The sequence below is a fragment of the Mustelus asterias genome, unplaced genomic scaffold (assembly GCF_964213995.1).
Source record: "Mustelus asterias unplaced genomic scaffold, sMusAst1.hap1.1 HAP1_SCAFFOLD_2106, whole genome shotgun sequence".
Classification (NCBI taxonomy): domain Eukaryota; kingdom Metazoa; phylum Chordata; class Chondrichthyes; order Carcharhiniformes; family Triakidae; genus Mustelus; species Mustelus asterias.
The window spans coordinates 1-13,553 of NW_027592051.1; the positions used below are offsets into that span (position 1 = coordinate 1).

At 51.1% G+C, this 13,553-nt stretch overlaps 1 protein-coding gene across 6 annotated transcripts in view; it reads left to right on the plus strand.

Annotated features, from left to right (window-relative positions):
* Window positions 1–3,481: 3,481 nt before the first annotated feature.
* Window positions 3,482–13,553, plus strand: part of LOC144489301 (E3 ubiquitin/ISG15 ligase TRIM25-like) — a 30,746-nt gene continuing 20,674 nt past the window's right edge. For 2 of the 6 annotated variants that reach the window (XM_078207172.1, XM_078207174.1), the window contains exons 1-6: window positions 3,580–3,741; window positions 4,361–4,588; window positions 6,216–6,390; window positions 9,004–9,072; window positions 11,778–11,846; window positions 12,490–12,558. In XM_078207172.1, coding sequence (XP_078063298.1) covers window positions 3,616–3,741; window positions 4,361–4,588; window positions 6,216–6,390; window positions 9,004–9,072; window positions 11,778–11,846; window positions 12,490–12,558 — 736 coding nt within the window. In that variant the 5' untranslated portion in view covers window positions 3,580–3,615. Of the gene's footprint in view, window positions 3,742–4,360; window positions 4,589–6,215; window positions 6,391–9,003; window positions 9,073–11,777; window positions 11,847–12,489; window positions 12,559–13,553 lie in introns of all 6 variants that reach the window. The other 4 variants (XM_078207176.1, XM_078207177.1, XM_078207175.1 and 1 more) reach the window with 3 other exon arrangements.

Consider the following 13,553-nt stretch of genomic DNA (forward strand, 5'->3'; position numbering starts at 1 on the left):
CCTGGGGAACCCTGCTAGCACACTGCCTGGATCCTGCTGCTGTTCTGGGCGGTTGCTGTCAACCAGATCAACATTCAGTTTCCAAAGCAGCGAAAACGAAACTAGCGCTCAGCCCATATCTGTGCAGCTGACAGCTGTACTGTTTGGTGAGGGACAGTGGGTCAGTGTTAGTTTAACAGTGATGTTATGGGGAAGTTTCTAATTTAACCACTGTGCAGAGAGGCAGAGAAATGCCCCCCCCAATCCAGGGGCACTGTCCTTGCCAGAGGAGACAGTGGCAGGGTAGTATCGTAGTGTCCCAGAGACCCAGGGTAATTCTCTGGGACCCAAGTTCAAATGTAAAATTGTGTAAATTAAACTCAAAACTTCTGGAATTAAAAAAGTTTAATGATCGCCATGAAACCATTGTCAATTGTCATCAAAAAATCAAACAAATGTCTTTTAGGGAAGGAAATCTGCCGTCCTTACCTGGCCTACAGCTCACAGCAATGTGATTAACTTTTAAATGCTCTCTGAAATGCCAAGTGAAATATTCGGTTGTATTCGATAATTACAAAAGGAATGAAACTGGACACATCAAAATCATTCCTTACAGATAGTGTCCCACATACCATGGCGGCATGGACAAGTTGTGCCGAAAAACTTGTTTCCATGCTGTAAACCTCTGACTCCCTGTGACTCGACCACCATCTCTATTCCCCTCGCCCCTTGTCCTCTTCGCCCCTTTCCCCCTCACAGAGGTGGTGGGCGACACACTGGGATTTAGTCAGGAGGGAGTTGCCTGCGAGTCCTCGACATTGACTCTGGACCCCATGAAGTCTCATGGCAGCTGCTGCTTCACAAAGTCAGAAGTGGGGATGTTCGCTGATGACTGCACAATGTTCGTATACTGAGCCCGTGTCCAAATGCAGCAAGACTTGGACAATATCCAGCTTGGAGTGGCAAGTCACATTCACGCCATGGGTGGCACAGTGGTTAGCACTGCTGCCTCACAGCGCCAGGGACCTGGGTTCGATTTCTGGCTTGGGTCACTGTCTGTGTGGAGTCTGCACGTTCTCCCCGTGTCTGCGTGGGTTTCTTCCGGGTGCTCCAGTTTCCTCCCACAGTCCAAAGATGTGTGGGTTAGGTTGATTGGCCATGCTAAATTGCCCCTTAGTGTCCCAAGATGTGTAGATTAGGGGGATTAGCAGGGTAAATACTTGGGGTTACAGGGAGCAGGTCTGGGTGGGATTTCCCCTTAGTGTCAGGGGGATTACGTGGGGTTACAAGGATAGGGCCTGGGTGAGATTGTTGTCGGTGCAGACTCGGTGGGCCGAATGGCCTCCTTCTGCACTGTAGGGATTCTATGTATTCACACAAGTGCCAGGCAATGACCATCTCCACAATTGAACCATCACTTACCTTGACATTCATTGACATTACCATCACTGAATCCCCTACTATCAAAAGCCTGGGGGGATACCATTAACTGAACTGGGCCAGCCCTATAAACACGCTACCGAACAGGTCAGAGGCTTGGAATCTTGAGTCCCCAAAGTCTGTCCACCATGTGATGGAATACTCTCCTTGATGGGTGCAGCTCCAACAACATTCACTTGGGAATGAGTAATAAATGCTGGATTAGCCAGCAACACCCAGATCCCATTTTTAAAAAAAAATTGTGGTGACTGGAACCAGCGTAAGAACGGCTACCTTTAGAGTCATAGAGGTTTGCAGCATGGAAACACTGAGGGGAATGAGAATTACAGATTGGCACTGGAGGAATGCTTTTCAGCCCAACATGACAGCTTTTAAAAAATTGTTCTCCCACTATTCCTGCTAATTCCTTAGCTCGTCCCCTTTGTGGGAGGTCATATTGGAACTGCATAAACCCCCAGTTAGATCACAGCTGGAGTGCTGTATTCAGTTCTGGCCACGTTATGTGAAAGATTTTTATTATTCATTCTTGGGATGTGGGTGTCACTGGCTGGGCCAGCACTTACTGCCCATCTGAGGGCAATTAAGAGTCAACCACATTGCTGTGGCTCTGGAGTCACATGTAGTCCAGACTGGGTAAGGATGGCAGATTTCCTTCCCTAAAGGACATTAGTGAACAGATGGGTTTTTCCAACAATTGACAATGGTTTCATGGTCATCAGTAGATTCATAATTCCAGATTTTTATCGAATTCTAATTTCACCATCTGTCATGGTGGGATTCGAACCCGGGTCCCAGAGCATTACCCTGTGTCTCTGGGTAACTAGCCCAGTGACAATACACGACACCATTGCCTCCCATCACTGCACCAGGAGAGGGTATAAAGGGTGTTTCCTGGAATGGAGAATTTTTCCAATAAAGAAAGGTTGGATAGACTAGGTTTGTTTCTTTGGGACAGAGGAAGCTGAGGGTGGGTGGGGGGATTTAACTGAGGGACAGAGAGAGTGTGGATAGGAAGGACTAATACTCCTGGGTCAAAAACCAGAGCGAGAACCACAATATCTGGCAGAATAATGAGGGAAATTAACTGTTTTTTGGCCAGCGTGGTAGGATCCTGAGCTTCCTGGTTTACTGGTTGGGAGAGATGGGAGCAGTGACGTGTCTCACCCTCGTGTGGTGACCTGCAGGGTCAGGTTAGGCTAAGGAGCTCTTTGTGAAAGAACGTGGTTCTGGTGGACTGGGTGGTCTCTTTACCTGTTGTCAATGTTCAATGGTTCTATTTACTGAATGCTGCAATTGGACGAAGGAATTGTGAATATCTGCCCTTTGATAAGCTGTGTTTGATCAATGTGTCAGTGTCAGGCTGTACCTGTCAATTCTCGCACGCAGGCGGAGGGAATATTATGACAACTTTATTATCCAGACTTTCCATATCTCATTCAATAACTCAACCTAAATTTAACATCTACTAGAGCCTCATTTTCAATGCCTAAAGGTCGATTATGGGTGAGTTCAGGATGACCTGTTGCTCAGAAAAAGCTGTGTTTGGCAGAATGCCACATTCAGCAATTAGCTACATGATTCATTGGAACAGGAGGAAGCCATTCAGCCCCTCGACCCTATCCCAGATCACGGCTGACCTGTACCTTAATTCATATGTCTGTCGGTTTCCATGTCCCCCATTTGCATCACTTCCCCCAATCCCCTGAGTTTTAATCTTGCAGAATAATCTCTTGTGCAGGATGTTTACAACATTTTCCTAACTCTCCTTTGTACCCTCTCTGATGTGATCACTTGTAATGCAGTGACCATAACATTCAGTAATCTAGCTGCAACCTAGCTAGTGTTAAATCATCATCTGTCCAGTCCTGCTACCTTTTGGGATTAGATACACAGAAACTGCTCACATTGTTTATTCCTCTCAATGTTTTCAGTAACTTTCTATTTGTAATATAATCCTTTGTGTGGTTTGTCCTCCCCAGAAACACACTTCACACCTCACTGTATTGAATTCCATTTGTCACTTTTCTGTCCATCTGACTTTTCCACATTCCAGGTGATACAAAGCCTGTTGATGCAACCACTCCTCCTAATATAACCTCTGCATCATTCGGGTAAAGCAGGGCTTCTCCCTGACTGGAGAAAGGTTCTGGTGAGATTCTGGTGCCTGTATTGTGAGAGTAACTTTGAAACAAAGCAATGGCTCTGATCAGAAATAATCTTCTCCAGGAAGAGCTGAAGACGCAGCGGAAGAATGTGCGATTCCAAATGATCCAGATGCAGCATCACCTGGAACTGGCCGAGTATCAGAAACAGCACCTTATGGTGAGGGCTCCACTGGGCACCGGAGCGCGGTCAGGCCGACACTGGGGTCAGTTTTGGGGGTGGACATGACAATACTGGGGGTCGAGGTCAGTGTTGGGAGCACACCGGGGGGAGGGGAGGGAATGGCACTGGGGGTTGGAGTCCGGGGTTCTGGAGGGGGGCTGGGATGGGGAAAGGCACTGGGGGTCGGGGTGTTCTGGGGGAGGGGGGTGAGGGGGAACGGCACTGGGGGTCGGGGTCAGTGTTGGGGGCACACTGGGGTTCTGGGGAGGGAGGGGGAACGGCACTGGGGGTCGGGGTCAGTGTTGGGGGCACACTGGGGTTCTGGGGAGGGAGGGGGAACGGCACTGGGAGTCGGGTGCACACGGGTTCTGGGGAAGGGGGGTTGAGGGAATGGCACATTGGGGTTCTGGGGGTTGGGAGTACACTGGAGGAGGGGAGAGGGACTGACAATGGGGGTCGGAGTCAGTTTTAGAGGCTTGGTGGAGTATGTGTGTTGGTTCCCAGCCCGGGTTGGGGGTGGGTGGCAGGGTGTGCTGTGGTTTTGGGTCTGAATTGTTTGTGATGATTCCAAGTGAAGCTGATGATGAAACACTAAAGGTGGATATCCGTTACCCAGGACTCCTCAGTGAAACTGAAACTGTCCGGTGAATTCGCTGAGATGAAATCTCTGATCGAGGTGGAGGAGAAAATTGCAGCCAAGCTGATTGAAGAGGAAGAGAGCAAAGCAACTGGTCAGATTGACGGGGTACTGGAGCAGCTCGGCAGCCAGCTCACTCAGCTGAAGCAATACAAGGAGCAACTGGACTCTGCACTGGCCAACACTGGAAGCATGGTGTTCTGGAAGGTATGTTTGTCTCAGACTGGGACTGTGCTGATGTTGCTGCCAGGGTGAGGACAATGCTAGCTTCATCTAAAGGAGCTGAAACATTGGCTTTAAGCAACAATCTGGCTGCGTTGATGAAGCAGCATCTTCTACAAATGTTTCAAACTGATTCCCAATCAGTTTGGTTGTCTAAATGTGAGCTGTAAGTCTGGGGGGGGGTGGGGCCCTGTCTGCCTGCGGGGGGTGGGGCCCTGTCTGCCTGCGGGGGGTGGGGCCCTGTCTGCCTGCGGGGGGTGGGGCCCTGTCTGCCTGCGGGGGGTGGGGCCCTGTCTGCCTGCGGGGGGTGGGGCCCTGTCTGCCTGCGGGGGGTGGGGCCCTGTCTGCCTGCGGGGGGTGGGGCCCTGTCTGCCTGCGGGGGGTGGGGCCCTGTCTGCCTGCGGGGGGGTGGGGCCCTGTCTGCCTGCGGGGGGGTGGGGCCCTGTCTGCCTGCGGGGGGGTGGGGCCCTGTCTGCCTACAGGGGGGCTGTGGGTAGAGGGGGGGGGGTGCTGGGAGGGTGTGGGGGTGGCTGGGAGGGGGGGGGAACTGTCTGTTGGGGGGGGGGAACTGTCTGTTGGAGGGGGGGAACTGTCTGTTGGGGGGGGCAACTGTCTGTTGGGGGGGGCAACTGTCTGTTGGGGGGGGCAACTGTCTGTTGGGGGGGGCAACTGTCTGTTGGGGGGGGAACTGTCTGTTGGGGGGGGCAACTGTCTGTTGGGGGGGGAACTGTCTGTTGGGGGGGGGGAACTGTCTGTTGGGGGGGGGGAACTGTCTGTTGGGGGGGGGGAACTGTCTGTTGGGGGGGGGGAACTGTCTGTTGGGGGGGGGAACTGTCTGTTGGGGGGGGGGAACTGTCTGTTGGGGGGGGGGAACTGTCTGTTGGGGGGGGGGAACTGTCTGTTGGGGGGGGGGAACTGTCTGTTGGGGGGGAACTGTCTGTTGGGGGGGGGGAACTGTCTGTTGGGAGGGGGAACTGTCTGTTGGGGGGGGGGAACTGTCTGTTGGGGGGGGGGAACTGTCTGTTGGGGGGGGTCGTCGGTCTGTTGGGGGGGGTCGTCGGTCTGTTTGTGGGGGGGTCGTCGGTCTGTTTGTGGGGGGGGTCGTCGGTCTGTTTGTGGGGGGGGCCGTCGGTCTGTTTGTGGGGGGGGTCGTCGGTCTGTTTGTGGGGGGGGTCGTCGGTCTGTTTGTGGGGGGGGTCGTCGGTCTGTTTGTGGGGGGGGTCGTCGGTCTGTTTGTGGGGGGGGTCGTCGGTCTGTTTGTGGGGGGGGTCGTCGGTCTGTTTGTGGGGGGGGTCGTCGGTCTGTTTGTGGGGGGGGTCGTCGGTCTGTTTGTGGGGGGGTCGTCGGTCTGTTTGTGGGGGGGGGGTCGGTCTGTTTGTGGGGGGGGGTCGTCGGTCTGTTTGTGGGGGGGGGTCGTCGGTCTGTTTGTGGGGGGGGGGGCGGTCTGTTTGTGGGGGGGGGGGCGGTCTGTTTGTGGGGGGGGGGGCGGTCTGTTTTTGGGGGGGGTCGTCGGTCTGTTTTGGGGGGGGGGGTCGGCGGTCTGTTTTGGGGGGGGGGGGCGGTCTTGCTGCGAATCCTGATTTCCAAACTGACGCTGCTGTTTTGATTTCAGAACATCGCTGAGCTTCCTGTAATCTCATTGGACGCGAGCAATCTCCCTAAACCAATAGAGATCGATGGCAGGAAGGTGGAGCTGGTTGAGAAAGTGGTGGTTGCTCTAAAACAGGCGCTGGGGCGGCAGATGAAGTGTTCACTGGAGCAGAGAGTGCGGCAACTGGAGCAGGCCGGTGAGCAGAAACCCCCTCCCCAATTAGATAGAACCATATCAGAGTTTGAGAACTGCAGGAGGATGCTTTGGCCTGTCGTGTTCTTGCCTCAGTTTCTCCCTGGCCTTTGCCCATTGCTCTGTAAACGCTTTTCCAATTCCCTGCTTCTGCCTCAGGCAGCGAAATTCAGCTCCTGATACTGCATAGATTCAGTGAATGGGGCAGAATTTGGCAGATTGAGTTTAATGAGGATGAGTGTGAGGTTATCTATTTTGGTAGGAAAAATACAAAGGTAAATGATCTAAATGGAGAGAAACTTCGGAGCGCTTTGGTGCAGAGGGATCTGGGTGTCCTTGTGCATGAATTGCAGTAAACTAGTATATTGGTACAGCAGGTAATAAGGAAGGCAAATGGAATCTTGGCATTTATTGCTAAAGAAATAGACTATAAAAGTAGTGAAGTGTTGCTGCTACTGTACAAAGCGTTAGTGAGACCGCTCATATATTGCACAGTTTTGTTCCCTTTACTTGAGGAGGGATGTAGTTGCATTGGAGATGGTTCAGAGGAGGTTCACTAGATTGATTTCACAGATGAGGGGTTTGTCTTACAAAGAGAGATTGGGCAGTTTAGGCCAATACTTGCTGGAGTCTAGAAGAATGAGAGGAGATCAATTGAGGTTTACAAGATAAGGAGATTGACAAAGTAGACATGGAGAGGAAGTTTCCTCTTGTAGGGCAACCTCGAACAAGAGTTCATAGTTTTAGGATAAAGGGTAGCAGATTTAAAACAGAGGTGAGAAATTATTCACAGTGGCACAGTGGTTAGCACTGCTGCCTCAGCGCCAGAGATCCAGGTTCAATTCTGGCCTTGGGTGACTGTCTGTGTGGAGTTTGCACATTCTCCCCGTGTCTTCATGGGTTTCCTCCCACTGTCCAAAGATGTGCAGGTTAGATGGATTGGCCATACTAAATTGCCCCTTAGTGTCCCAAGATGTGTAGGTTAGGTGGATTAGCGACGAAAATACACGGGGTTGTGGCAATAGGGCCTGGGTGGGATCCTCTTTTGGAGAGTCGATGCAGACCCAATGGTCTGAATGGCCTTCTGCACTGCAGGGACTGATACTTCTCTTGTGAATTCACTACACCAGGGCGGGGTGCATGCCGGGACTTTGAATAAATTTAAGGATGAGGTGGACAGATTTTAAATTGGTAATGGGGTTTGAAAGGCTATGATGAATGGGCAGCAAAGTGAAGTTGAGGCTGAAATGAGATCAGCCATGATCGTGTTAAATGGCAGAGCAGACTCGAGGGGCTGAATGGCCTCCTCCTGCTCCGAGTTCGAGTGTTTAAGTACCTTCACTCTGAATGATTCTGACAATAGCACATCATTCAGTCTGAGATGGCGTTTGGGTGGGTAAGAACTGTGATACAGTGACCATAAGAACTAGGAGTAGGAGTAGGCCATCTGGCCCCTCGAGCCTGCTCTGCCATTCAATAAGATCATGGCTGATCTTTTTGTGGACTCAGCTCCACTTACCCGCCTGCTCACCATAACCCTTCATTCTTTTACTGTTCAAAAATGTATCTATCCTTGCCTTAAAAACATTCAATGAGGTAGCCTCAACTGCTTCACTGGGCAGGGAATTCCACAGATTCACAACCCTTTGTGTGAAGAAGTTCCTCCTCAACTCAGTCCTAAATCTGCTTCCCCTTATTTTGAGGCTATGCCGCATAATTCCAGTTTCACCCGCCAGTGGAAACAACTTCCCTTCATAATATATGTTTCCATAAGATCTCCCCTCATTCTTCTGAATTCCAGTGAATATAGCCCCAGTCTACTCAGTCTCTCCTCATAAGCCAACCCTCTCAACTCCGGAATCAACCGAGTGAATCTCCTCTGCACCCCCTCCAGTGCCAGTATATCCTTTCTCAAGTAAGGAGACCAAAACTGTACACAGTACTCCAGGTGTGGCCTCACCAGCACCTTATACAGTTGCAACATAACCTCACTGTTTTTAAACTCCATCCCTCTAGCAATGAAGGACAAAATTCCATTTGCCGCCTTAATTGCCTACTGCACCTGCAAACCAACTCCTTGAGATTCCTGCACAAGGACATCCAGGTCCCTCTGCACAGCAGCATGCTGCAATTTTTTACCATTTAAATAATCCATTTTGTTGTTATTCCTACCAAAATGGATGACGTCACATTTACCAACATTGAACTCCATCTTCCAGACCCTCGCCCACTCACTCAAATTATCTATATCCCTTTGCAGACTTTCAGCGTCCTCTGCACACTTTGCTCTGCCACCCATCTTAGTGTCATCTGCGAATTTTGACAGACTACACTTGGTCCCCAACTCCAAATCATCTGTGTAAATCGTAAACAATTGCAGTCCCAACACTGATCCCTGAGGCACACCACCATGTTTACAGCCTGTTGTAAAGAGAGAGGAAATCAGCCAGGGATCCTGCTCATCACTGGCCTGTGTTCCTGCCTGGGGCTGAGGATGGTGAGAGAATGGGAAGGAAGGAGCGGCAGCCTGGGTGAGTGAGGGCTGGCTGAGGAACTGGTGCAGCGTGATCCATCCCCGTCCATTCCCGACTTTAATACTTTCTCCTCTACTCCACAGAGAGAAACAAATCCAAACCGTCACCCAATCAAACCCCAAAAACAGCCACAGATGAGGAACAAGATCCACGTAAGTGACACACTCCACATCCCTCACTGTAACACACTGATATACCCCACACCCCTCACTGTAACACTCTGATATACCCCACACCCCTCACTGTAACACTCTGATATACTCCACATCCCTCACTGTAACACTGATATACCCCACACCCCTCACTGTAACACTCTGATATACCCCACACCCCTCACTGTAACACTGATATACCCCACACCCCTCACTGTAACACTCTGATATACCCCACACCCCTCACTGTAACACTGATATACTCCACACCCCTCACTGTAACACTGATATACTCCACACCCCTCACCGTAACACACTGATACACTCCACACCCCTCACAGTAACACTGATATACTCCACACCCCTCACTGTAACACTGATACACCCCACACCCCTCACTGTAACACTCTGATATACCCCACACCACCCATAGTAACACTGATATACCCCACACCCCTCACTGTAACACTCTGATATACCCCACACCACCCACAATAACACTGATATACCCCACACCCCTCACTGTAACACTCTGATATACTCCACACCCCTCACCGTAACACTCTGATATACACCACACCACCCACAGTAACACTGATATACTCCACACCCCTCACTGTGACACGCTGATATACCCCACACCCCTCACTGTAACACTCTGATATACCCCTCACTGTAACACTCTGATATACCCCACGCCCCTCACTGTAACACTCTGATATACCCCACACCCCTCACTGTAACGCTGATATACCCCACACCCCTCACTGTAACACTCTGATATACCCCACACCCCTCACTGTAACACTCTGATATACCCCACACCCCTCACTGTAACACTCTGATACACCCCACACCCCTCACTGTAACACTCTGATATACCCCACACCACCCACAGTAACACTGATATACCCCACACCCCTCACTGTAACACTCTGATATACTCCACACCCCTCACCGTAACACTCTGATATACACCACACCACCCACAGTAACACTGATATACTCCACACCCCTCACTGTGACACGCTGATATACCCCACACCGCTCACTGTAACACTCTGATATACCCCTCACTGTAACACTCTGATATACCCCACGCCCCTCACTGTAACACTCTGATATACCCCACACCCCTCACTGTAACGCTGATATACCCCACACCCCTCACTGTAACACTCTGATATACCCCACACCCCTCACTGTAACACTCTGATATACCCCACACCCCTCACTGTAACACTCTGATACACCCCACACCCCTCACTGTAACACTCTGATATACCCCACACCCCTCACTGTAACACTCTGATACACCCCACACCCCTCACTGTAACACTCTGATATACCCCACACCCCTCACTGTAACACTGATATACCCCACACCCCTCACTGTAACACTGATATACCCCACACCCCTCACTGTAACACTCTGATATACCCCACACCCCTCACTGTAACACTCTGATATACCCCACACCCCTCACTGTAACACTCTGATATAGCCCACACCCCTCACTGTAACACTCTGATATAGCCCACACCCCTCACTGTAACACTCTGATATACCCCACACCCCTCACTGTAACACTCTGATATACCTCACACCCCTCACTGTAACATTCTGATATACCCCACACCCCTCACTAAAACTCTAATATACCCCACACCCCTCACTGTAACACTCTGATATACCCCACACCCCACACTAAAACTCTAATATACCCCACACCCCTCACTGTAACACTCTGATATATCCCACACCCCTCACTGTAACACTCTGATATAACCCACACCCCTCACTGTAACACTCTGATATACCCCACACCCCTCACTGTAACACTCTGATATATCCCACACCCCTCACTGTAACACTCTGATATAGCCCACACCCCTCACTGCAACACTCTGATATACCCCACACCCCTCACTGTAACACTCTGATATACCTCACACCTCTCACTGTAACATTCTGATATACCCCACACCCCTCACTAAAACTCTAATATACCCCACACCCCTCACTGTAACACTCTGATATACCCCACACTAAAACTCTAATATACCCCACACCCCTCACTGTAACACTCTGATATATCCCACACCCCTCACTGTAACACTCTGATATACCCCACACCCCTCACTGTAACACTCTGATATACCCTACACCCCACACTAAAACTCTAATATACCCCACACCCCTCACTGGAACACTCTGATATATCCCACACCCCTCACTGTAACACTCTGATATACCCCACACCCCTCACTGTAACACTCTGATATACCCCACACCCCACACTAAAACTCTAATATACCCCACACCCCTCACTGTAACACTCTGATATGATGTTGGAGGGAGTGGATGTTTGTGGAAGGGATAGCAATCAAGCGGGGCTGCTTTGTCCTGGATGGTGTTGAGCTTCTTGAGTGTTGTTGGAGCTGCACCCATCCAGGCAAGTGGGGAGTATTCCATCACACTCCTGACTTGTGCCTTGTTGATGATGGACAGGCTTTGGGGAGTTGGGAGGTGAGTCGCTCCTCACCAGATTCCCTGATTTGGAGCTGCCCTTGTAGCCGCAGTATTAATATGGCTTGTCCGCTTCAGTTTCTGGCGAATGAGAGCCTTCAGGATGTTGCTGGTGGGAGATTCAGTGATGATAATGTCTGTCACGTGATTGTGCTTATTCCGATATATTCCACAGGCTGCACCCCAGATCAAATGGAGCCATCACAAACAACCGACGGTCCTGAGGGAAAGCAAGCTCAAAAGAGTGAGTGAGTGGAGCGAAGGTTCACTGGGAAAGTGACACCATGTGGCTCAGTGTCTCCCCCGCTCAGTGTTGTTGTGGACAAGCCTCCACCCCATGTTGATGTAAACATTTAGTGCAGGAGATTCTGAGACAAGTCATGCCCAGCTCAGTCAGTGGCCAGTTAGCCTCAATGACCCCTCGGTTGGCGAGAGAGAGAGGAAATCAGCCAGGGTTCCTGCTCCCGATCACTGTCCAGTGACCCCTGGGTTAGAGAGAGGGGGGAAATCAGCCAGGGTTCCTGCTCCCGATCACTCTGCTAACCCCTTACTGAGGGATGTGTTGTGAGAGAATGAGAAGGAAGGAGCGGCAGCCTGGCTGAGTGAGGGCTGGCTGGCTGGCTGAGTGAGGGCTGGCTGGCTGGCTGAGTGAGGGCTGGCTGGCTGGCTGAGTGAGGGCTGGCTGGCTGGCTGAGTGAGGGCTGGCTGGCTGGCTGAGTGAGGGCTGGCTGGCTGGCTGAGTGAGGGCTGGCTGGCTGGCTGAGTGAGGGCTGGCTGGCTGGCTGGCTGAGGGCTGGCTGGGGGAGGGCTGGCTGGGTGAGGAACTGGTGCAGGGTGATCCATCCCCGTCCATTCCCGACTTTAATACTTTCTCCTCTACTCCACAGAGAGAAACAAATCCAAACCGTCACCCAATCAAACCCCAAAAACAGCCACAGATGAGGAACAAGATCCACGTAAGTGACACACTCCACATCCCTCACTGTAACACACTGATATACCCCACACCCCTCACTGTAACACTCTGATATACCCCACACCCCTCACTGTAACACTCTGATATACCCCACACCCCTCACTGTAACACTCTGATATACCCCACACCCCTCACTGTAACACTCTGATATACCCCACACCCCTCACTGTAACACTCTGATATACCCTACACCCCTCACTGTAACACTCTGATATACTCCACACCCCTCACTGTAACACTCTGATATACCCCACACCCCTCACTGTAACACTCTGATATACCCTACACCCCTCACTGTAACACTGATATACCCCACACCCCTCACTGTAACTCTCTGATATACCCCACACCCCTCACTGTAACACTCTGATATACCCCACACCCCTCACTGTAACACTCTGATATACCCCACACCCCTCACTGTAACACTCTGATATACCCTACACCCCTCACTGTAACACTGATATACCCCACACCCCTCACTGTAACACTCTGATATACCCCACACCCCTCACTGTAACACTCTGATATCCCCCACACCCCTCACTGTAACGCTCTGATACACCCCACACCCCTCACTGTAACACTGATATACCTCACACCCCTCACTGTAACACTCTGATATACCCCACACCCCTCACTGTAACACTCTGATATACCCCACACCCCTCACTGTAACACTGATATATCCCACACCCCTCACTGTAACACTCTGATATACACCACACCCCTCACTGTAACACTGATATACCTCCCACCCCTCACTGTGACACTGATATACCCCACACCCCTCGCTGTAACACTCTGATATACCCCACACCCCTCACTGTAACACTCTGATATACCCCACACCCCTCACTAAAACTCTAATATACCCCACACCCCTCACTGTAACACTCTGATATGATGTTGGAGGGAGTGGATGTTTGTGGAAGGGATAGCAATCAAGCGGGGCTGCTTTGTCCTGGATGGTGT